This window comes from Semicossyphus pulcher, unplaced genomic scaffold (genome assembly GCF_022749685.1).
Source record: "Semicossyphus pulcher isolate SPU_LCO1_2020_fin unplaced genomic scaffold, fSemPul1.0.p SCAF_5, whole genome shotgun sequence".
In the NCBI taxonomy this organism is placed as follows: Eukaryota; Metazoa; Chordata; class Actinopteri; order Labriformes; family Labridae; genus Semicossyphus; species Semicossyphus pulcher.
The window spans coordinates 30,017,501-30,042,554 of record NW_027211726.1 but is presented as its reverse complement, the minus strand read 5'-3'; the positions used below and the strand labels follow the sequence as shown (position 1 = coordinate 30,042,554).

Here is a 25,054-nt window from a genome sequence, read left to right as displayed (position 1 = left end):
ACCGGACACTGTTGTTTACTCATCCACTTTAAACTGCTGCTATAAGATAGACTCTCATCACATGACAGCTCCCCAAAAAGTGAAGCCAGAACCTCTCCATCGCCCCCTGGAGGAGTGGCTGTTGGTTTAGGGAGCGCGCATTTTAAACATCAATATCAGCGTCAATCAATTATTTAATCATGGGTAAGCCAAAATCCTGATCAGGATTAATATTTGATTAATTGTGCAGCCCTGGTAGAAACTAACCGATAAAGGCAGCTGTAGACCAGCGACTCCTGTGTTCTGCAGAGTACAATTACAGTTTTTGTCACTGCAGTCTGGTGGCTTTAAAGAGATCGAAGTAGGGGCTGTTTCAGGCTTAAAAAAAAGCATCTAACTCTTTAACAAAAACGTTTATATCCTCAGGAATCCTTTCCGTAATGTGGTTAGACATTTGGAAACACTTCGGAGCAAATAGTGAGTGACAGAATCAAGAACATTTAGAGGTCAAACTTCGATCGAGTGCATTTCCTCCCAAGGAATACGTTACAGCCATTAAAGCTTGTTTCACAGCTGCCAAGTGAAGCAGTCTACTGGAGCAATGTCATAACAATTCTACCTATTCTTCATCCATCCATCCATCCATCATCTATATCGCTTATCCTGTTCACAGGGTCACAGGGGGCTGGAGCCCATCCCAGCTGTCATTGGGTGAAAGGCGAGGTACACCCTGGACTGGTCACCAGTCAATCACAGCCCTATTATTCATTTAGACCCCAAAATATATAAAAATATTAAAATAGGGCCCAGATTGAAAAATACTGGCATTCTCTGATAATGTGAGGGAACTTATTTGGGATGAAAAAATCACAACAAATCCTCAGTAATAAATGATGCGAGTTGAATTGGACACACAAAGTAAAATCCAATCACTCTGGCTTTAGCAATAATTAGTGTGAACATTAGCAGAAACAAATCAGAGTCAGAACAACAAGCAGCTCTTAAACTAATCAGCCTTGTTGCTCTGTTCACAGACTTCACTTAAAAATGTTATCAAACCAATATCTCCATTTTTAGCAATATTTTCTTTGAACAACTTTGTCCATGTTGGCTCAAAGTCTGACAAAACATTCTTACGTCGAGATCCACTAAGCAGCTGTGATTTGGAGCTTTGGTGCACAGGAGTTGATTTCCATCAGCTCGTTGAGTCTGCCCAGTCGTCACAGAGTTATAGATGTTTTTAACTGCTGCTCAGTGCTCAGAAAACATGGGAACGACTTGTACCATTCAGTGAAATATTCCAGCATAGCGACTTAATGGATGTCGAGATGAGAAAGTTGTCTACTGCGGTTTCCAAGTTCAACAATAACCGAAGCAATATGCATGAGAGGGAAAATACATCAGTTTTCTTGTGGCCCAAATAAGGTGGCCGCAAAAAGCGAGACATCTTTTGGTTCATTGAAGGAAAAAATCAGGTTATTTTATCCTGGTCTATTTCTTATAAATGTGGCCATTGTGACTGACTTGTTGGATGCCGTCCTGTAGCTTAATATTTTGATGTGCTGTTGAAGTCAGGTGGTGTATTAAGAACGAAACCAGACCTAAAAACAAAGAATGTCCTGTTCTCCAATCAAAGAGCCTCCATGATATATCACTATGATGTTTGAATGTCACATGGGGGCGTTTGAGCAACATCAACAACATCTTGGCTACAAAAGCATACACTTCAAACACTTTCCCCATTATACATGAAACATCACTGCAACCAATTCAATGTCAGGTATTTAAAAAGTGCTCCATGCCCCTCAGCTTGTGTCACACTATGAATTTAACTTAAGAGCAGCATGTTGTGTTGCAAGGAGGGAAATATCTGTGGCAGCTTAATAAAAACAAAAGGCTTTAAAACTGATTGTGGAGCTCAGAAAAGAAGCCGGGGTGAAAACAAAGAGTATGAGTGATGAGTATAAAGTCGAAACTCGATATAAATGTCAATAAAGTTGGTGTCTTTAGATCTGTTCACTGGGGCTAGTTGTTCTAATCCCTCAATTGCTCACCTAAGGCATGCTGCTGCCTGGACTCCACAGGGTGGCCAAGTGAGCAGTGGCAACTTCAGGGTTGTCAAGTGGGCGCCCTCCTTCGTCGGTGTCGCTGATAGGCCCACAACACCTCAAGAGGGTTCAGCAGTGACTCCTAGTGTCCCAGGTGCCATCTGCTTACCTGGAAGCCCAGGTTGGGTCTTTTGGCTCTTCATCCAGAGCCACTGACAGATATTTTAAGCAGCTCTTGAGAAGCCTTTATGGCTTGGTGGGGGGCCTTGCGTCGCACCCCTATCTCACGGAGAAGTCTTGCTGTAGCTGTGGCTATGAAGCCTCTGCAGCCTACTTCAACTGGCCAGACATTCTCTTTCCAGCCTCGTTGATGCACGTTGGCTGCAAGCTCAGCGTACCTCAATTTCTTGCGCTCAGAGGCCAATTCCCCTGCATCTTCCCAGGGCACTGTGAGCTCAATGATGTAGACCAGTTGAAATGAGGCCAACCACAGCACAAGGTCTGGTCTGAGGCTGGTTGGTGCAATCTCAGCTGGGAAACAGAGCCTCTGGCCAAAGTCCACTTCCATCTTCTAGTCACGCACCCTGCCATTCTGCCAAGTAGCTGGTCTTGTGCTGGGTTTGGTTTGCCTCTGACCATCCCGGACAAGTACTGCTGTCTGGCAGTGGGATGAAGGAGGAGGATGGACGTTCATGCTTGTCCGCCTACTTTCCAGCATGGCTACTAGAGTCCGTAACACCTGATTGTGCCGCCAGATGTAACTCATGGTGGCCTTGGGTGTGGGGCAGAGGGAGCATGTGGGGTCTTCTCCGTACCACTGGCTGAGTCAGTCTTTTTGGGAGATGGCTGGACATCATAGGTGGCCTTGAGGGTAAAGCTGGCTTTGAATGTCTCAGTTTCCCACAGCTCTTTCCAGGAGATCTTTTTCTTCTCTACTCCCTCCCAAATCATCCACTGCCCTTGCTTTGCATGTGCCATGGCTTTTGTGCACCTGGTTGCCTCCTCCTACCGGCGTAGACCACCTCTGCCATGCTGAACTTGGCCCACAATGTCCCAGTAGTTGAGTGCCGCCTTCGCCTGCTAGGTAGCTTCCGATGGGGTCCATTTTCAACCAGTAGCCAAGGTGGGGGCAGCTTAGGCTATGAATGGGTCTTGCGCCTCTGTTAGCATGATCTCCTGTCTTACTTTGGCACTCTTGAGCGCCTTTGGTAGACTGGATATGTGCAGTTCTAGGATCCCTTTGCCATAGAGCCCAATATTGCTAAGGCACCTATTTGCTATCGTCAAAACTAGTGCAAATGTTGAGAATAAAGTTGAAGTGATGAGGATAAAGTCAAAGGGCCCTTTTAAATGTTCTAAAGCGCAAAGTCTCAAGCCCATAGCGCAAGGGCAACCAACTCTTGCTTAAACAGCGCACAGTCTGGGCGCAAAGTGAGACGCAAGGCGATGTGGGGTGGTATTAGGTCTCTTTATTATTCAGGTATGTAATTTTTGAGATGCAGACAGCCACATTTAAATGGAGTATTTGCGTCGGTCATAAATTACCAATGTCGCTCTGTCGTGGCTTTGCACCAGATGTAAGAATGGGTCAAGAAGAAGTCGCACTGTAAAATAAACATGATGAGAATAAAGTTTAAATGTTGATAATAAACTCAAACTTTCAAAATCTTCCCCAGAAGAAGATAAAATATATCAGAGGAATTTCCTTTTCAACATTTCCTCTTTGTTTCGCTGCTCTGATGTATTTTTTTCTAATGCCTGTCCTTGATGCTGTTCTGTATAAAATGGGTAAATGAGTTGGAGCTGAAATGCAACAATGACAAGTGAGATGCCAAACATCATTTATGAGTCTGCAGGAGATTGTTAGCTCCAGCTGTCGGCCATTTGTCATGACTGCTTGTTCCAGCGCTGCATGGATTATTGTTGCATTATTTGGACCGGCTCGGCTCTCAGTCTGCAGCGAGGGATCGTGCTCATGAGGTTTTGTAACACTGTAGCGTTTCAGGAGCACACCGGATAGCCCCTGTGTATCGGCGATCCTCTCTGACACTGCCCTGTGTGTTTTTTCCTGGCAGCTGGAGAACTTAATGTAATATGATAAGTGCACTGCAGACTCAGACACAAAGTCATTCGGTTGATTCTTCTGTTAGCTTGAATTCTTTAATGAAAACACCATCTGCTGTCCTTTTCTGATACCAGTTGCCATGATGACGGGCCTGGATCACATTGCACAGTGTGATGCAGCCTTGTAAATTAAGTATTAGAGAGCTGCAGGCATATTGGGCGGCGGATCAAGATGGACTCTTATCTGAATGCCACCTCAAATAAGATGCATATTGGTCAAGGCTGCGATGACTATTGTTTACTGCTGTTGACAGTGTTGATTCATGATGCAGGCTGACGTGGTGCACAATGAGATTACCACTGAGGACTGTTAGGAGGGCTGACATTTAGACTCAGATAAAGCCCTGATGCCCTTTCAGTTTTCAAAACAACCAGAGCCATCATTTTTATTACAGGTTCATGCAGGATTCTCTGGTTCTGCTTTGCATAAATTCTACTGTTTTAGTTCAAGTGGGCTGTTTGTTGTGTCCCTGTGGTGCAGGCAAAGATAGATGAAAGGTAGATTCAGTGCTGGAAGAAGTAGAAGCAAAAAGTTATGGTACAATGGTGTAGGGCTGCAACTATTTTCATAGCTGACTACTCGTCAATTAGCAATCCGAGTAATCGACTAATCAGATAATGAATTGCACAATGATTTAATGTCTCTTACTGTATTTAGCTTTCATTTTCAACACAATAAAGACAATAAATATGAGTGAATGAGTTCTTCATTCAAAAATATGTCTTTTAAATAACTTTGCTGCTGATATGGCTCCTGCTGATACAGAAGAGAAAGAAAAAGAGAAAGAAAAGGAAATGAAAAGATGGAGAGTTTCAGGTGAGGGACTGAAAATGTAAAAGAGAAAAATCACACACTGTAACTTTGGACTGTTTAGTTAAATGTCACACTTGCTGTATAAAAGACAGATGCATCAGGTTCTTTCTCTCGCACTACAATGTTAAATTGATGTTAAAAGCCAATACAATTCCATCTATAGAAAGCTAACGTTAACTAGCTGAGAAGCTAATTGTCTTATCTGGTAGAGTCTGCATCATCCATGTGCCTTCTCTTCAGATGCTCACATATTACCGACATGCTCCCGTGGTAAGCGAGGTCCGCTTTACAAATCCTGCAGGCGATCCTTTTCTGTGCAGCGTTGAGGGTGAAATGCTACAAAACTTTACAAGTTTCAGGATGCGATGATGTTGCATCGGCCGCCGTCATTTTGCTATGTTTTGTACAAATGTCGCTTCCCAGTCGCTATTTTGCGCAACTGAGGATACAAGAGGCCTCACCACTCAGCAGCTCTGCTCTGGAACACGATATTATGGCCGTGCACATGAAAAACGTGCACAATGACGCAACCAACTAATTATTGACAATTTAATTCGTTGGCAGCTAATTTCTGCAAACAATGTCGACTAATTGTTGTCAGTATGAATACTACATAAACATTTAAAAGTCCTTCTTAAAATCATTTCCGTTGGATTAAAATGTGAAGTGTGACTTATGTAAGCTTCTGATAAATTGTTGATGGAGTGATGCAACAGTATTAGAGATGCATTTACTAAAGTATGGTGATGGAAAACTTGTGACCATGAAGGGGGGGATTTCAGTTACTGCTGTTCCTTTTAGATTTCACACAAAATAAAGCTTTGGAAATTATTTTATGTTTAAAATAGATTTATTTCTTCTCTCAGAGAAAGTTTGTTCAATCACAGAGCTGCTTCATAGCAAAGGCTAACTCTGTAGGCTTCTTAAAGGTAGCCTATTTTGCTGTAGTAACTGAACATATCCATTGATAGTGAAGTGAACAGGACTGGATAAATTACCCAACACATGATTGAGGTTTTTTTGCCCGGTAACATAAAAAGTCTGTTGTAATTTTCTTGTCTTTAAACACAGCCATGGCCCATACTGTTTTTACTATGGTGTTTATTTCTTGCGTCTTCTTTCATTTTGTTGATTTCTCTGTTTTTGTCTTTTAACCTCTTCACCTTCTTCTTATTTTCTTTTCTTTTTTACCGCAATAAACAGGCTGACTTTGAATTTACCAGACCTATTTCTGCAGATGGATTTGATTGCACATGATCCTCCACAGTCTGTGATCAGAACCATAGTTTACAACAGTCAAACAAAACTGTGCTATACCTACGAGCAGAACTGAGTCACTTCTGAAATAACAGACCACAGAATGCCGTAATTTAACAAAACAATGTAATAAATACTGTAGTTGTTAAGTCTAGTGGTTTCCCAAGCTGGGGTCCGGCCCCTCCAATGGCTCATCAGTGAAGTATGAGGGGTCATGGGATGATGAATGAGAGAGCAAAGAACTTCTTGATTAAATTGTTGCTTTTGCAGAAACATTGGCTGGTTTGAAATTATTTGCTTTAAGCTGTTATTTAAATAAATTAAATAAGAGAGAAGAGAAGAGGAAAAATGTCTCTGTGGTGAAACTGCAAACAATTCATAGACATTGGAAACAAAAGAGGTTGGGAACCAGTTTAATGTTGTGCCTTATTTTATAAATTACAGCATGGACTAATGAAGTAACATTTTGGAGCGTTGACTGTGAGACGTAGTGACCAGATACACCTGTTATCGTATTTTTCACTCTGTGCAACAAAACAAACTGTAGTGTACAACACACAAACTGTCTTTTTTCATCTATTCATTTATATTGAAGTGTAAGGGAGGCAATGCTGCAATAAAAATGTAAGTACCCAATCAAAACATGAACTTTGTCCTCTTTTGGCAGCAACAGATAACAGAAAGTTCTATCCACAAAGATTTATATCAGAGCCAACAATGAAACAACAAAGGGCTTAACACGATAAGACTTTTCTCTGAATCACAGTGGAAGTTGACCTTGCAGACATAATGCTCTCAAGTAGGCATTATTCCTGCTTTAGAATCTCAATAATAACACTTAGACTTACAAAGCCTATAACCTGGCAGAGTCTAATTATCTGCCATCACTGCTGGTTTATTTTGGGATGCTTGTTTAGTTCAGCAGGAAATCCTTTATTATTTGGATCATCCTTGATACAATACCTCAGCTCTGGCCAATCTCCATGAGCTCCACTGTCTTAAGGTTTTAGCGCCTGTTCAAGGTTCCCTTTAGCGTCTGTTTTAAGGTTCCCTTTAACGTCTGTTTTAAGGTTCCCTTTACCATCTGTTTTAAGGTTACCTTTAGCTTATGTTTTAAGGTTCCCCTTCCATCTGTTTTAAGGTTCCCTTTAGCGTCTGTTTTAAGGTTCCCTTTAGCGTCTGTTTTAAGGTTAACACCGAGTTTTTAAATACCTTTTAACATCCACTTCGACTTAACCTCAAGCCTCTGTTTAAAGTTTCCCTTTAACAGCTGTTCCGCGTCCCCCTGGCTGTTTTAAATGTCTGTTTTAAGGTTCCCTTTAGACTAGTGCCTGTTTTCTTACTTTAAAATCAGTTAAGCCCTCTGTTTGGTTAGGGTTACATTGATATTTGTGTCATAAAGCACAATTACATGTTGGTGTCATATATTAATTATTTTAATCATCTTATTATACAATCATCTTTGTAGTTGTGCCATGCTGAGAGCGGCCCTGCTAAGACAGCAGTGTCATCACACTTTTTACCACGTTGTGTAGTTGTCACCATCTATGATCATGAGTGTTCCGTTTCATCGAAGCTGTTAAAGTTCATTTTGAAGTAATGAAAATGCTCTTGGATTGAACCTTCAAAGTGTAGGAAACCCTGTAAGTACACGTTGCATCATTTTGTGTTCCACCCCCGAAACTAAACTACACATCGCCAAAGTGGAGCACTTACAAGAAATGGTTTCACTGAGGAGCAGTTTAAAGATGTGGGAGCATGAAGATGGTGAGGGTGAAACCTTTGATGCAGCCATTTATATGCCTTCTCTCTCTCTCTCTCTCTCTCTCTCTGGTCATAGCTCAAGAGCAAATTAGACTAAGAGAACTGCTCTGTGGTTTGGATTAAGAGTTGGAGGATTTTAAACCAAGTATGGTTTTAATTAACTTTATATCAGACTCGAAGAATGTTGACTTCATTCATGCCTCGAGCTGCTGCCCCATTTTGTGTACTTGTTGCATTGTAGAGCTTCTCCTCTCAAAGATCCGGTGCCCTTGTTCATGTCGGTGGAAGGTTTTGCAGCATTTAAAAGTAACCAACAACAGGCCTAATAGAAAGTGCTCCGCTTAGCGTCACCTGAAGGTCTCTATCTCTACATTTGTACCGAGTATCTCACATTGATTTCAAAGAAGGATGATTCAGAGCATCCTTGTCTTTTACCTCAGATCACCTGTGCTTTTATTCTGAAAAAGGACATAAAAACTTGATGCCTGAAGGTATCAAGAACTAGTTAGCGAAAGAAAGTTAATGTGTTGTGTGGAGGCTGGTTATGAGGAAAAGTACAGCATGTACCCTATTAGGGGCCTGTTTCCTGTTTCCTGTCTTACCCCAGGCTTCTGAGAGTACACTCATGGGTTTTTTACAAGGCTATTTTTGTATGAGCTACTGTCTGTCTGTGTTGTTGATCAAATGTGTGTCCATACAGAGCTCGGCACACTTCTGCTTTCATTCAAAGATGTGATGATGAATTGTGCGTGTTAGGAATCCACCTAACCCTTCTAAAGACAATCAGGCCTACGTTAATGTTTCTATCATCTCTGTCATGTCCCACCTACATGTTACAGCCAAACTGAAAGCTCAAGTCTTGGAAAAATCAGAGAATCTTGAATGAGGTAGCTGTAGATGAGTCAAGGTGAGGGAAAGTGACTTTATCAGTGAGTAACATGCAACAGTGTATCTGAGGATGGAATTTCCAATTAAAACCTCATATTTTTAGATGAAGAGTATCACATTATATCTTCTGTAAAATGTACCTGCCAAATGTAACAAGCCATGTCGTGGGAATAACAAGGTTTTAAAATGTTTTTAAGGCCCTAAGGGATTCCTTAGAGTCTAATATCAGTGCACATGCTGCTTTATCAAAGAGATGAACTCCAGTCGCTTATTGGTCGCTCAGACGTGAAGCAGCGGTGGCTGAGAGTACCTATAATGGAGCAGGTTCCAAAAATGCTTAATACTGATTTCTCTACACTGAAAACAATAGCTTTAATCTGTGTTGGACATTTAATGGCTCATCAGATTTTAAGTTTATAAAGGAGATTTTCCATTAAAGCTGCATAAACTCATTTTTTGCCACCTGAGGCAGCAGATCAAGCTGTAAGTATTACATTAAGTTTTTATGGCCACTTTAAAGCTCCTGTGAGGAGTTTTTAACTGGTTATGAAACACACTGAAACAATACTGATGCCCCCTTATGACCCACAAATGCAATAGAGGCCATCAGCTGCAAGATTTATTATTTCTATATAGTCATTCTTAACCTGTAAGTGCTGACACCTGGTCAGACGAGGAGGTAAACCGCACGCTGCACTAACAGCCTTTGTTTAGGTTTTCTACACAAAGATTCACAGTGAGTTAAACGATTGACTGTTAAAAGGAAGCAGGAGATTTCTTGTCATAAAACACGACTTGTACATGTTCAGGACAAGTTGAGCAAAGAGAGAAGAGGTACAGCTTCGACCACAGGCGCCGCCAACATCGACACGAAGTAAAAGTTCCTCACAGAAGCTTTAAAGTTGTTGAGGCTAACGTGTTAGCAAACAGTTGCTTATTTACATATCCCAGAGAAACCGACAGGGAAATGTTAGCCCCCCTTTGGCCACCTGATAATGCAAAGCTGTCATCAGACCGAACACAAACCCGGTGTTTTGCCTTGCTGTACTCATGCAACTTTAATTGTGTTGATTTAAATTGGTTGAACGCAGTCTGCAAATATTTGCTCTTCCAGAAATGTTGGAAACCAAATAACTTCTGGATTAATAATATGATCAAGAGGATGTAATTATAGAAAATCACACGTCAAATCTGGTAAACCCAAAAGTTTAAACGCAAAATATTATAATATGCAGGTTTCGCTTTGATGTCAGTGCAATAAACGGGTCAAAAACATGCTGAGATAACTCCATCATGATACATAGCATCTAATTGTTTCTATTGTAGTCTAGTCACGCTAGAATCAGTTGCGCCCTGATTGGACAGTGAAGCAGTTTAGCTTCCTCTGATTGGATGGTCTGCCGACCACGTGGAGGCGAGCTGATTGTCTGGTTTGCTGAGGCGTCAAAGTCCACACACACAAACAGTTTCTGCAGCTACAAAAACGTTTTACACATTTGCAAATATTTTCTGTAAGCACAAAATATTTCTACACCTGCAAAACAAATTCACAAACTTGAATGTGTAAGGACATTCTTTATACGCATTCACACATTTAGATACTTTTTAATTTTATTACATTTTGTGAGCTCAAAATCTTTTTGACCTTTATTTGACCTCACCTGCAAGTCCAGCAGTCACTCTCCATCAACACCTGAGAAAAATACCTGGCCCTTTAGCTGCTAATTACTCCACCATGTTCACCAGATGGTCTGATGTGAGCTCAGATTTGGGCTGGAGAAAACAAAACAAATTGACTGAATGATGCTAAAATGCTGAGTGGAGCTTAAAGACCGAATAAAAGTGGACGTAGCCTCCTGGTTTCAAAAGTAAAACAACCTACCTGCATAGTTTCTGATGGCCAGCAGGGGGCGACTGCACTGGTTGCAAAAAGAATCCTGAGCAAGTCTACCAGAAAATATGCCCACTTTCCAGGTGATTTATTACCTCTGTAAACATTTTCCTAATGAATGTATGTCCTGAATCTTTAGTGTCAAGTCTTCAACACAGCACTTTATAAATAATGGTCCCATTTGGAGTAAATAATGCTGAGTGATGCTTTAGGGCGTAGCTACCTGTGATTGACACTTTACTACCACAGCAAGTATACACAGTATACACCCTCTTCTCAAAATATTGACACTATTGTCTCCATAAAACCAAGATCGTGGAAGGATAAAGGCCGACCTCAAGCCTTTCTAGTTGTACACGCAGGCTCAATCCATGTGGTCTTTGGTTGTGGGCCATAAAACCGATAAAATCACCTGGAAACACGGTGTGAAACCCCAGTATGAGTAATAGTTCTCTGTAGTTGGCCAATTATGGGCAACCAATGTCGCATTTCACTCAGGCATTTCCCCATTTTTTGCAGCTCTAAAAAGTTAGTCCCAGTTAGTATTTCATCATAGACAGCCCTGATGACATCATGAGGGGACTTCCTGAAGGTGGCAGAATGCATTATACAACTGTTTTAATGTGAAAAAGCAAGAAATAGATTCTTTTATAAGCTGTGTTTAGTGGTTGCAGTTTTCCAGAATCTTAGCAGTGGAATTGGTGCATAAAATGGCCTCATAACTCAGGGGAATGTAGGCCAAAGCAAACTAGTAAGCAGTACAAAGCCTCATGGCTGGAAAGGTCACTGCAGTTTCAGAACATCACACATAGAATTAATGGAAGTTGCAGGATGCTTTTTAAGTGGTGTGAGGAGTAAACAAGGTTATACATTCGATCAGGGCGGGCTGATGAGTTTACACTTCTTCCCTTTGTGTTTTAGTGTACAGTACACAGTGTTCCTGCAGCTCTCGTCATGCAGGATGTGGTAGCTGTTGTGGTGGAGAAATTGTGCGTCCTGGCGTAGAGGAGGAAGTGCTCACCCACAGTCTACAGGGTGCTGCTCCGGCTCCAACAGGAGGCTGAAAACACACCCACAATGCAAGAGTGCAAACCCATGAGTGAATCTGGCTTTCCAAGCACACTTTCTGTCGAGTGTTTGCAGTGTTTGTGAAAGCAGTTGTGAAAGTTGTGAAAGGAACAAGGAGGTGTAATTTGGACAGCAGATCAAAGGGTGTTAATTTCCAGTTGTGGCTAAAAACGGATTGTGACAGATGGATGTAACTCAAAATCTTCTGCCAGTTCTCCTCAAGCTTTATGGTTGAGGCGACCCCTAGAGTCTCCGAAGTGAAAGTGTTTAACATCATCAGTATCAAAGACAGATCATGTCAAACTAAACCTCTGACTTCTCCTGAGAATACCATTTGAATTACTCACTAAGTATTTTGGCTTCTGCCTTTCTCAAACTTTGTCCCTGCTGACTTCCGTACAGTCACACAGACCCACCGGCCAAGTGAAGTAAAAGCAGAGCAAATATGCTTTCAACTTTGCTCTGCATTCACCACAAGTACATCTGAACCATCATTCAGTCCAGATTTGGACTGTATAATTCTCTGTTTTCTCATAAACATGAATCTGCCACTGAATTAGAAACGTTCATGTGTTTCTAATAAATGTTTCAATTATGTTGGCTCTCTTGATACTACTGCAGTAAAGTGCTTTGTTTTGTTGGCGACCTCTAGTGGCCAGACTAGTTATTATGGAAGAAAAGGCAATAAAGGGCAGTGTTGGGTAATGTTACTTTTAAAAGTAACTTGTTACGTTGCTGCGTTACCTCCTGAGAAAGTAACAAGTTACATTACTTTTGTGTTACCAATAATTAGACCCCCTTTGCCACTCGTTACACATGTGTGTTATATCATCAGGACGGCGTGTAGCCTGCTGTACGTCTACCTTTGAATGTATCGACTCTACTGTCGTTGCAGAGCCTCGTTTACGGCCCATAATCTGTAACTCTGCAGCCTGATAACAGGAATGACAGACGCAGTATAACCTTTACAGCTCCTTATAATGCTAACAGTCTGACAGTGAACTGGGCAGAGGCAGACAGTATTAGGCACAGCTGTTTCCATGACAACAGTACAACACAGGCTCTTAGTCCCACCAGTGTTGTGGAGCTGTGTTTAGCTGCAGATTCTTCTTCACATTTGAAGTCGAGCTCTTCACTGCTGACGAGCACTTATCCTCCATACACAGCTTACATTTCACCGTCATGTTGTTCTCGTCCCTTTCACCCAAACATTCAGAATAATGTGAATATTTCCACAAAGTAAACGCTGTCCTCTCTGACATCTCGCTAGCTGAATTAGCTAGCTACACACGTACACTGACACAGCTGTGTTTACCTTCTGCTGGTACGCAGCTACCTGCCAAGAAGGAGGAGAGAAACAGAAACAGAGCTTCAGGGAGTTTCTGTTTTTGTGGCGATCAAAAGGAAAAGAGAAATACGGCCATTATTTATTATCCAGTATCAGATTACTGTTTATGAAAAAGTAACTAAATAACAGATCACTTGACTGGCAGAACTAACGCGTTACATTACTCGTTACAACAAAAAGTAATCCGAGTACTCTAACAAATTACTTTGGAACACGTTTCCCCCAAACAAAGACAAGACTTTCAACCTAAAGACCAGAGTTCAAGTCTCATGTGAAACCAAAAGACAACTTTAAGGTCCTGTTAGTTACGTGCGTAACTTTACTTCTGTATGTAAATCACTCACATATGTTATTTAACAAATGTAAGTAACATACACATTGTAACCCAAAACTACAATTGTTCTTCTAAACTTAAGGAAGTTGAAGACTATGACACAGCAGCGCCTGAACTCCTGCTGTAAGAAATAAGGAGACAAAAACAAATTGAGCAGAGTCAGTCAGAGACTCTAAAACAAGTCAAAGACATCATGACGGCATTCCAGCAAAGCTCTTAGATGCTTCAAACGTGTTTCTAAAGCAAAGCGCTCCATGTTTTGTGTAATAAAAAGGAGGTCAAGGGCATGTGGCAGTCTGCGAGATATGAGATGGGATTATATTTTAGCCTGCAGGTGATTTTGCACTGTTGGTTCAACAGAGGTTGATAGCGGACTGAGACCTGCAGAGAGACTCTGAAGTGGAGTGCGTAGTGTGAGAGAACTTTCTTTCATCATAATGAACTGCAATCAAGGCTTGTAAAGAAGCGGTCACATGGGGCTGGTTACTTCCTGAACCCTGTGTCTTAAGAAAGATGTGCTCATTAAATTCTGGGACCAGTGGGTCAAATATTCAAAGCCCTTATGGCCTGATTTTGCAGAGGTATCAAATTAATGACCCTGTTATTCTGCTTTATGCCTGCAGACCTCATTGATTTCTGTTTTATTTTCTCTCAAGTCTCCCCCTGAAATAAGTTTCATTACACTTACAAAACACTTGTAGCTCTCCCAGATTCTATTAATGTCTTATATTTTGAAATATCCGAGGACTGCAGGGGAAGTGTTTCTTTGGTTTCTTTTATTTCCTGGAAAAGAATCTGAATTTTAGCATTTGAATAGTGAGGATTCAGCTTTATAATGTTACTTACGCAGGTGATCAGGACTAATGTGATTGAAGCTGCGTAGGTGGAGGCATTATCTGGTATCTGCTGATGTTGAAACAAAGCCAGCTTGAAGGCTGCAACATGTTACCTCATCCAAACACATGCGCGCACACACACAGCACTCTGCACACACCTTATGACACATAGCTTTCACAGTCACAGAGTAAACACCAGCCTGTAGTATAAATTGTTCAGCAATTTGTCATCAAGGAAGAATGTGCATTCTTCTCAGAACTCCGTTGGGACTCCTGGCTCTTCCAGGAAAGTCGAGAGTGGAAATCAATATGTGCACATTCAAAATAAGCAGAGAAAATATGAGACACACCCCGACTCCCTGCCTGCAGCAGTGCTCCTGTGCGCTGCAAAGACAGGCAGGAAGCCCTGCAGGGTTTCTATGAAGTTGATGTATTCTGTTTGGAGAAGAAATTACATTTTTCATACAGTCATCTTACTTATTGCACAAATTGTTGGATTTTGTTCTAACTGTGCCTCGCATTTGAACAGCTCCTGTTTAAAGGAGGCATTATGAAGAAGAATATTAGTACCAGCGTCGTTTCTCCAGCTGTGATGACGTTGGCACCAAGCCACTATTTGTGTCTTTAAGTGAATTCTGTTTGTAAACCTGGGCCCTGTTCTTTTTCATAAACCTGGGCCCTGTTCTTTTATATAAACCTGAGCCCTGTTCTTTTATATAAACCTGAGCCCTGTTCTTTTATATAAACCCGGGCCCTGTTCTTTTATATAAACCTGAGCCCTGTTCTTTTTCATAAACCTGGGCCCTGTTCTTTTATATAAACCCGGGCCCTGTTCTTTTTCATAAACCTGGGCCCTGTTCTTTTATATAAACCTGGGCCCTGTTCTTTTATATAAACCTGAGCCCTGTTCTTTTATATAAACCTGAGCCCTGTTCTTTTATATAAACCCGGGCCCTGTTCTTTTATATAAACCCGGGCCCTGTTCTTTTTCATAAACCTGAGCCCTGTTCTTTTTTATAAACCCGGGCCCTGTTCTTTTTCATAAACCTGGGCCCTGTTCTTTTTCATAAACCTGGGCCCTGTTCTTTTTTATAAACCCGGGCCCTGTTCTTTTATATAAACCTGGGCCCTGTTCTTTTATATAAACCCGGGCCCTGTTCTTTTATATAAACCTGAGCCCTGTTCTTTTTCATAAACCTGAGCCCTGTTCTTTTTCATAAACCCGGGCCCTGTTCTTTTATATAAACCTGAGCCCTGTTCTTTTATATAAACCTGAGCCCTGTTCTTTTATATAAACCTGAGCCCTGTTCTTTTATATAAACCCGGGCCCTGTTCTTTTTCATAAACCTGGGCCCTGTTCTTTTATATAAACCTGGGCCCTGTTCTTTTATATAAACCTGAGCCCTGTTCTTTTATATAAACCTGAGCCCTGTTCTTTTATATAAACCCGGGCCCTGTTCTTTTATATAAACCCGGGCCCTGTTCTTTTTCATAAACCTGAGCCCTGTTCTTTTTTATAAACCCGGGCCCTGTTCTTTTTCATAAACCTGGGCCCTGTTCTTTTTCATAAACCTGGGCCCTGTTCTTTTTTATAAACCCGGGCCCTGTTCTTTTATATAAACCTGGGCCCTGTTCTTTTATATAAACCTGAGCCCTGTTCTTTTATATAAACCTGAGCCCTGTTCTTTTTTATAAACCCGGGCCCTGTTCTTTTTCATAAACCTGAGCCCTGTTCTTTTATATAAACCTGAGCCCTGTTCTTTTATATAAACCTGAGCCCTGTTCTTTTTTATAAACCCGGGCCCTGTTCTTTTATATAAACCCGGGCCCTGTTCTTTTTCATAAACCTGGGCCCTGTTCTTTTTTATAAACCTGAGCCCTGTTCTTTTATATAAACCCGGGCCCTGTTCTTTTATATAAACCCGGGCCCTGTTCTTTTATATAAACCTGAGCCCTGTTCTTTTTCATAAACCTGAGCCCTGTTCTTTTTCATAAACCCGGGCCCTGTTCTTTTATATAAACCTGAGCCCTGTTCTTTTTTATAAACCTGAGCCCTGTTCTTTTTTATAAACCTGAGCCCTGTTCTTTTATATAAACCTGAGCCCTGTTCTTTTATATAAACCTGGGCCCTGTTCTTTTTCATAAACCTGAGCCCTGTTCTTTTATATAAACCTGAGCCCTGTTCTTTTTTATAAACCTGAGCCCTGTTCTTTTTTATAAACCTGAGCCCTGTTCTTTTATATAAACCTGAGCCCTGTTCTTTTTTATAAACCTGAACCCTGTTCTTTTATATAAACCTGAGCCCTGTTCTTTTATATAAACCCGGGCCCTGTTCTTTTATATAAACCTGAGCCCTGTTCTTTTTTATAAACCTGAGCCCTGTTCTTTTATATAAACCCGGGCCCTGTTCTTTTATATAAACCTGAGCCCTGTTCTTTTTTATAAACCTGAACCCTGTTCTTTTATATAAACCCGGGCCCTGTTCTTTTTTATAAACCCGCGCCCTGTTCTTTTTCATAAACCCGGGCCCTGTTCTTTTATATAAACCCGGGCCCTGTTCTTTTATATAAACCTGAGCCCTGTTCTTTTATATAAACCTGGGCCCTGTTCTTTTTTATAAACCCGCGCCCTGTTCTTTTTTATAAACCCTGGCCCTGTTCTTTTTTATAAACCTGGAACCTGTTCTTTTTTATAAACCTGGGCCCTGTTCTTTTTTCTTACATATTGTGGAGTCTAAACGACTAATGGGTAAAAGAATTTTCTTAATGGCTCCAGGAAACTCTTCTAAAAGTTCCTTTTTGTGCCACTGACAGGCTCGTATTGTTACTCTGAGTGTCTGAAAACATTACAGAAAGGATCCCTGCAGAGATAGACCTCTTAGTTCAAGACAAAGAAAGAAACAGCCCTTTCATTGTTCTCTTTAAAGCCTCCAGACTCCATTCACAAAAACAGTAATTCTAACTTGCATAACACACGACACACTTCTCCAATAATCGGTGAGTTTGTTCAAGTTAGTTTGCGACCTTGGTGTTTCAAAAGGTTTGTTCAACACAACACATTACATGGACAAACTAATATTTTAAGATAGTAGACCAGCAAGTCCCACATATTTTAGGGTAAAATTCCCGTTTTTATCAATGGAGTCTGGTGGCGTTGAAGAGAGCGACGTATTTCTGGTTTCAAATAAAAGATATGAACCTAAAAAACGGTCTATCTCTGCAGGGATCCTTTCTGTAACGTTGTCAGGCACTAAGAATAACAAACTGAGCCTGTCAGTGGCAAAAAACAGCACCATGAGTGGGCCCAGGGTTAGAGTCAAAAAGAATCTCTGCAAAGAGAAGGCAACCAGGGCTCAAACAGCGAAGCTGTCCAGCCCAATCTACAGTGTTGAGCCTATTTTCTCTGTTTTTAAAGTATAATGATATCAGATGGATTTTTAAGCAGGAAAGTAGAAAAGGCGAAAGCTGGATGGAAAAAAGGGAAGGGTGGACATGTTGACCCTGCACTCTGCCTCTGCAGCTAATTTACGCCTGCGGTGGAAGTCCATTATTGTCACTTTTGTTTATTTGGGACACTAATGTGCAGAAACGGCAATTACAGAGCCACAAAAAGCACTCAGCTGGATGATTTCCCCCCTTCCAAAATAAAGTGCCATCTGTGTACCTCCTATCTGATGGAATTGGGCTGTCCTAAAATGCCTCTCTGTGAGTACCTTTAGTAGGTGTGACTGTTGGATGTCGGAACATTTTGAAGTGTAATAAATAATTCCAGGTATCAGGGCTTCAGGAAGTAAAACAACTTCATTTGCTTCCTCATCTCTGCCAGGTAGTTGGAGCACTTCCAAGGCCAGAATGGGCGTGAAACTCTCCTGGCTATATGTCATTATGCCTTTGATTAGTTTAAATCAACCTACATCAGTATACTTTGGATGACTTTGGCACCAGTGATGACGATGATGCAACAACAAAGCATTGTAAACTAGCTTCAGCTCTAATTCCTGGAGCTAGAAGCTGAGGCCGAAGGGTGTGGAAGTATTTGTATACATCCAAGTATCCCAGGTCCAGAACCTCACCATTTGTATACAGTAACAATGTAATGTGGGAAAGCGAGACGAAGCATGCCAAAAACTGTTCGTATCTGCAGAAAATAATACACTATAATTAGTCTATTCAACACCTAATCATGGGCAAATTATTGAGTCTTAGAGGCGAAGGGAGGGTGTTGGTCGGGGCAATAGATTGGAGGAGAGAGCGGGGTTCCATGCCATCTGTTAGAAAGGAAGAAACAGACCTTTAACAGTATGCTATAGGGGACCATGAAACAGACCTAACCATGTGTAAGAGAGGAAGAGAACTGACCTTAAACTATACATTAAAGGCTTCCTTAAAACAGACCTACCTAATTGTTAAAAAGAGAAAACCGACCTTAAATGGTAAATGGACTGTACATGTATAGCACTTTTCTCGTCTTCAGACCACTCAAAGCATGTTTACACTACATTCAGGGGGAACTCGTTTCCCTTAAACATCCTGTGTAGCTTTGACGCAACTGTTTGCCTCCAGTCTGCTCTCTCAGTCAATAGACTCAGCCGCTGTGTGTGATATAGATAGCAGGCTATTGATAGAAATATCCCCACGAGGAGTTCCACTTTGCTCATTATCTGTTGTGTCTCGTTATTGCAGCGTCCTACTGTGACCTCTCTATCTCTCTGTCTGTGTTTGTACGTACATTTCAGCCTGTTCACCGTCTGTTTTACATCAATCTTAATATTTGTTCCTGCCAGGACATCTTTGGGCATCTATCTGTCTGTTTGTGTGTCCTCATTAGAACTGTAGAAACCTGTTGTATGGATGAACCCGCTCTCAGGCCTTCCCCAGCTGTTGTCTGGATGTGAAATGCTCTCGAGGGTAAAACGCAGCAAACCAAAGCAGAGCTTCCTGTAATGCTTTGTAAGCCAGCTGTTCTTCCAGTGTGAAGGACTTATACAAGCCGTAATACTTGGTGCATTTTCTTTCTTTTCTCCGCTTGTTGACAGTAAATTTGGAAGCAGCGTTTCCGTTGAGTTACAAAACAGAAGTCTCAGTTTAATAGTTGCTTTATGAGGTTAAACACTTGTGTCTGAGAATGAGCGTTCAGTGTAATTTCAAGTCTTCCAAGATGCTTTTTTTTGTGTATTTGAATCGACACAGCTGTATTAAGCATTTTTATTTGTTTAGCTGTGCAGATACAATTTACATTTACAAGATTATAACTTGGGGGTTTTAATGATGTCAAAATGGACAACACACATCCTCAAATGTTGCAGGGAGAAATCATGCCGACAGGATTATATGTGAGACTGTTGATGAGATGTTTTTGTGCCCATTGTAATTAGATTGAACACGATGAAACATGCAGATCGTCGGGATTATGATGGCAGCTGCCGCACTCAAGGAAAAGCCTCAGAGCTATCCTGAAGAGACCTTCAGTTCTCTAATTCTATTATTTAAACTGTCTTCTGAAAATGGAGCGCAATATTCTCGGGAAGACATTTTATTTCAAAGGAACAATGCAACATTGATGTTTTTGGAAGTTATTCACCTCAAATATCCCTGTGCCCTTCGCCGTGTGTTACTGCCTTCTTAAATCTGTGCATAACCCTTCTGTTACTTTGGACATCAATCTGTACGTCACTCTGTACATTGAACTTTGCATCCCTGTGTTTCTCCGTGTGTCTCTGAGCATAACTCTCTGCGCTCCAATGCCTTGTACATCATTCTGAAGTGACTCCGTAGGTTCTTGTATGTTATTCTCAGTGTTGTGACCAGGTCATATTTGCTCAGGTCCCAAGTCCCAAGTCATTTGGTCATTTTCTTCTTGGGCAAGTCAAGTCAAGTCACAGGTTATGTCAAATCAAGTCGAGTCCTTAATTAAGTCAAGTCACTTTTGATCCACCCAAGATCCAGCACTCTTACCTGTAGTATCCAGCCTTTATAAAGAGAAAACACAAGGTGTTAGCAGCCCGTCTAATAATGATATTATTGGCCAATTTATATAACCTGTTCAAAAAGTATGACAATGAATTGTATCTGTATTATCTTGGCACAGACATGGCATGATGATGGTCTGAGTCCGTATTGTGTAGTAACGAGTTCGACTGATGAGGCTTCCATTTGGGGAAAAAACATCAGGTAGCTCTTTGATGTTGGGTGTTGCCAGAGCGAGGAGTTTGACTGACAGCCAGTCATCCAATCATGACAATCACATACTGGGGAGCTTTTTGAGTCGTCCAATCATGACTCAGTGCAGTTTGTGCTGCGTACATACTTGATAGTTAGAGAGAAACTTGACAACTTTGAATTTTATCATTTTATATTGAACAGCTAACGTTCAAACTTATGAACACACGCAAGTCATCCGAGTCATCATGCCATCATCAAGTCTCAAGTCATCAAAACAGTGACTTGAGTCGACTTGAGTCCACATCTCTGGTTAATCTGCATATTTTCAGGCACTTTACTCTGTGCGTTACTCTGTACATTTACACACACGTTAGTCGCTATGTTAGTCTGTATGTTACATCCTTTGTTACACAGGGTGTTACTCTGAACATTTCCCTGTCAGATACTCTGTATGTCACTACGTACGTCAATCAGTCCTTAATCGCTCCGTACGTCACTCTTTAGTTTCACTGTACGTACTCCATCCATCACTCACTGTACCTAACACTGTACATGAATTCAAGTGTTGGTCTGTGTATTACTCCGTGTGTTACACCGAGTTATTCCATTTAATACTCTGTGTTATTCCTAGCACGCGAGGCCCTCCGTACATTGACCTGTGTGTTACTCCCCTCCTTACTCTGTGAGTTGTTGAGTGAGTTTTTCCTGTCATGTTCGGGTCAAATCTGACCGATTCACTACTTTCACCAGTCATAAATTTTGTGTTTTACATTTGATTGTCTCCAGGCCTCATGATATCCTCCGCACGAGGCATTGGAACATATGAAATTGCTGGTCACCACTTTCATTGATTTTGAGTAGTTTAGTCAACTCTGTAACAGCTGTGGTGTTCCCGGTCAAAAATGACCGTCCACAGGAAGTGAATGGGTAGCACTAGATTATGTTTATCCATCAGACGGAAAACATCCCCACACACACACATTGCCCCACGAGGACAACACTTTTCAGACTGAACAATGCGATGAAGAGGAGATTGAAGTTGAACCAGAGACAGAGGAGGACGTCTCAGAAGTGGAAGATATCGATGGATTTTAGAACGCATTTTCAGTGTCTATTCTTTGTGTATTCACTGCAGTTATTCATGTTAACGACGAGTCTGAGACATTGTTTACAGCTTAAAAAGGCATCAAATAAAATCTGGTGATTAATGAGTTTTTGTGTTCATGTAAGAGCAGATAAAACGATCAAATTTGACCGGGAACACCAAAGTAAGGGGAGAGAAAGGAACACGACAGGAGGGTTAAATGCATTCGATGCTTCGTACATTATTGTGCGTCATTCTGTATTTCATTATGAATTTGGTTTGTATGTTACCTCCTCCTCTGTGCGTCCCTCCATGTGATGCTGTTTGTGCTGCTCTGGGCGTCACTCTGTACATTAGTATGCGCGGCTGAATTACCTGAAACTAGATTATTCTATATAAACATGCAATAATATTAAGTTTGAGGATTATTTTGAGCACGTTTAATAAATACATTCATAAATGATTGTTTAGCTTAATTTCTCTGTTGTTTGTTCTTTTATGTGAAACGTTTGTAATGCTGTCTTGGCCAGGATTCCCTTCGGTATCTCATTGGGGATCATCCTGGTGAAATAATGTTAAAATAAAAAAAAGAGATTGTAATGTCGCTATCGTCGTCAACTACTTCCTACCGAGAATCCAGCAGAGGCGGAGGAGGTAAACCCTGAAACCAAAGTGGCTCACAGAATCATAAAGACACGTCACTAACCGTCAGAGATATTTCCAAACAGGTTAAAATATCTCAACACACTGTGTGCGTACAATCATTATCAATGCATGAGTGTAAAAGCATTGTTTTTCTATCATATACAATCCCAGCATTGAATGTGTGTGTATACATGCGTGTGTGTGTGTGTGTGTGTGTGTGTGCAGGATTCATTATATCTGTGATGAAGCACAAACGACTTTGTAACTGTAAGATGTTTATAAGATTAAATATTAACACACACAGCTCTGCTACTGCTTTTAATGTGTTAACTGCTTTATAACACTGAGTTAAACATTTAGAATAAAACGTCTCCATGACTCCACATGTCGAGAAGTTGTTGTGGTTGTGCCTCCTTTTCTTTCCGGTGTCTGACCACTAGATGTCAGCCTGCACAGTAGCAAAGAGTCATGAGCGCTTTAACATCTGAACAGTGTGTGTGCAGATTCCCTTTGATTAACTGACAACACAGTAAAAGCTGCATCCTTGAATGTCCCCTGATATGCACACAGAGGCATCAAACAGCTCATTCGAGCAGCTTTATGAAGCCAAAGAGACGATTACATCCAATTAGCGGCACTTTGTCCTCCAAACACTCGATTTTGGTTGTTTAAATGGCACAGCGGGGACGGACAGGCTGCGAGTACAAACACCTCGTTTTAAGGATCTGAGTGTCACAGCTGTTCAGTGAGTCACACGTTCAGTCACTGATGGTTTCTCTGCTCTGTGTTCAGCTAGGTAGGTTCCCAGATGTCTGAGGAGGCTCTGAGGATGACGTCTTGGCCTTGAACCCCAACAGTATGTCAGGTAAGATGTCCGGCCTGATCACCTGAACACACACTCACAGCCTCATGGGCCCATTTCAAATCAGACTTATTGTTTGCACCTGGACTTTAAAGTTGCTGATTGTGAAGCCACTATTCTCGTCGTGGAAACTCTTTACTGAAACTCAAACATGCCGTATTTAAACCAGCATTTTTCACTCTTGAATGCAGAAATCTGAAATTTAAAATCAGTTAAAAATCTAACGATGCTCTACACATGATCAGTGGTACATGCACTTTACTCCCCTTGGGGGCTTTGCCTGTTAATAGAGAGAGTTTAGACGCCTACGCTTGCGGATGTAACCTTTAGGCTTAGATCGTAGACTTCAGTGCTGCAAGTTCAACAGTGACCTTTGGACCTTGAGTTTTGTTTACTGCTGTTTCCACGGCCTGGAATGAACTGCTCTCCAGTCCTGTCAACCTGGACAAGCTTGAGAGGTGCTCGCAGTCCAGGAAGATTAAATATTTACATTTTAAAACCAGTGAGAACTTTAATGAGCTCTGGAACAAGCGAGGAAGGCCAGGCTCAACGTACAGGTGTTTAAGGCCTCACTGCAAAGCATTACTACAACTGGTTGTTGCATCACGTCACTCTCTGTATTCTTAACATCTGCTTAACAGATACCTGGATATAAAATTAGAATCTGTAGGTGAGGGACCAGCTTACTAGATTTTATTTGCAGTCTGAGTAGCTTCTCCAATCCCCTTTAAGCCGGAGGTATGCATAATTTAACTACACGTTTGCGTGCACATGATGGGCCGACGCATTCCCTGCGTCTGTTTGGAGCGTCAGGGATTGAGCATCTGTACGATGTGTCGTTGCCTCTGCACAGAGAGAAGCTGGAGGCAGATATGTTCCGTTTTAGAAGTCGACGTGGAAACCTGCAAAACTAAATGGAAACAAGTCAGGGACCGTTACGTCCGTGCACGGAGGAACATGTTGGAGAGAGCGGGGGTTAACATGCAGCAAAGGGTCGAGGGTGGGAGTTGGACCCGGGGCATCGAGGACTGTAGCCTCTGTATATGGGACGTGTGATTAACAGCTGAGCTAAACAAGTGCCCCACTACTGCACTTTTATGATCAGAAAGTTTCTTATGTTCTGTGTAATCATCATATCCCGAATAAGATCAAAACCAGAGTGACGGGCTGGTTTAGCTGAACGGTTAAAGCGTGCTCCCCATGAATAGAGGCTCAGTCCTCCATGCAGCGGCAGGTTTGACCGTCGGCCATTTGCTGCTGATCATCCCCACTTTCTCTGTCCTCTACATAAAGTCCAAAAAAATAATCTTACAAAACTGGATACTAAAGCTGCTGTCCCACTTGTTAAAAAACCCCGCTAACACCTGCTTAGTGGGAAAGGTTACAATTGGCATTCAGTCCCAGGTCAAATGACTCTGCAGTAGACCCAGGTAATTATCGCCTCGGCTCCGATCAACATTGATCTGAACACAAAACCTGTGTCGACACGCTAATCTCCGCCCCCTTTCCGGCTATGATCTGTCAGTAACTCCTCGTCATCTCTGCTACAAATTCCGCCCGTCTCCGTCCGAGCAGCGCTCGAACATCGTTCCTAATTTGTCTGCGCCGAGTTTGATAAAACAGACTGAATGAGTAACAGATACAATAAAGACCTAACCACCGTAACATCCTCACTGTTTATTAACTGTCTCCAACATGTTTGTGACGTCAGACGGTGACGTAAAAAAGCCCGACAGGACTATACTTCACTAGCAATGGGAAAACAGACAATCAGCATTTATAAGCGGGTCTTCCCAGGTCTAAATAACCCGCGTCAACGTGCTAATTTTCGATGGGAAAGGGGTTTGAGGAGCGTGTAGACTCACTTTGAGATAGTTCTGAAGCCAGAATCAGGTTTTCTTAGCAGAATATTCTGGTTTAGTTACTCCAGGTCGTGTATCCAGGTTTCTGA

The 25,054-nt window shown here is 41.6% G+C and overlaps 1 protein-coding gene across 2 annotated transcripts in view; it reads left to right on the top strand.

Moving 5' to 3' along the window:
- Nucleotides 1–25,054, top strand: part of thrb (thyroid hormone receptor beta) — a 156,680-nt gene that overhangs the window by 85,494 nt on the left and 46,132 nt on the right. Inside the window, exon 3 of one of the 2 annotated variants that reach the window (XM_069681018.1) lies at nucleotides 23,038–23,106. In XM_069681018.1, the coding sequence (XP_069537119.1) occupies nucleotides 23,100–23,106 (7 nt within the window). In that variant the 5' untranslated portion in view covers nucleotides 23,038–23,099. Of the gene's footprint in view, nucleotides 1–23,033; nucleotides 23,107–25,054 lie in introns of both variants that reach the window. The other variant, XM_069681017.1, reaches the window with a different exon arrangement.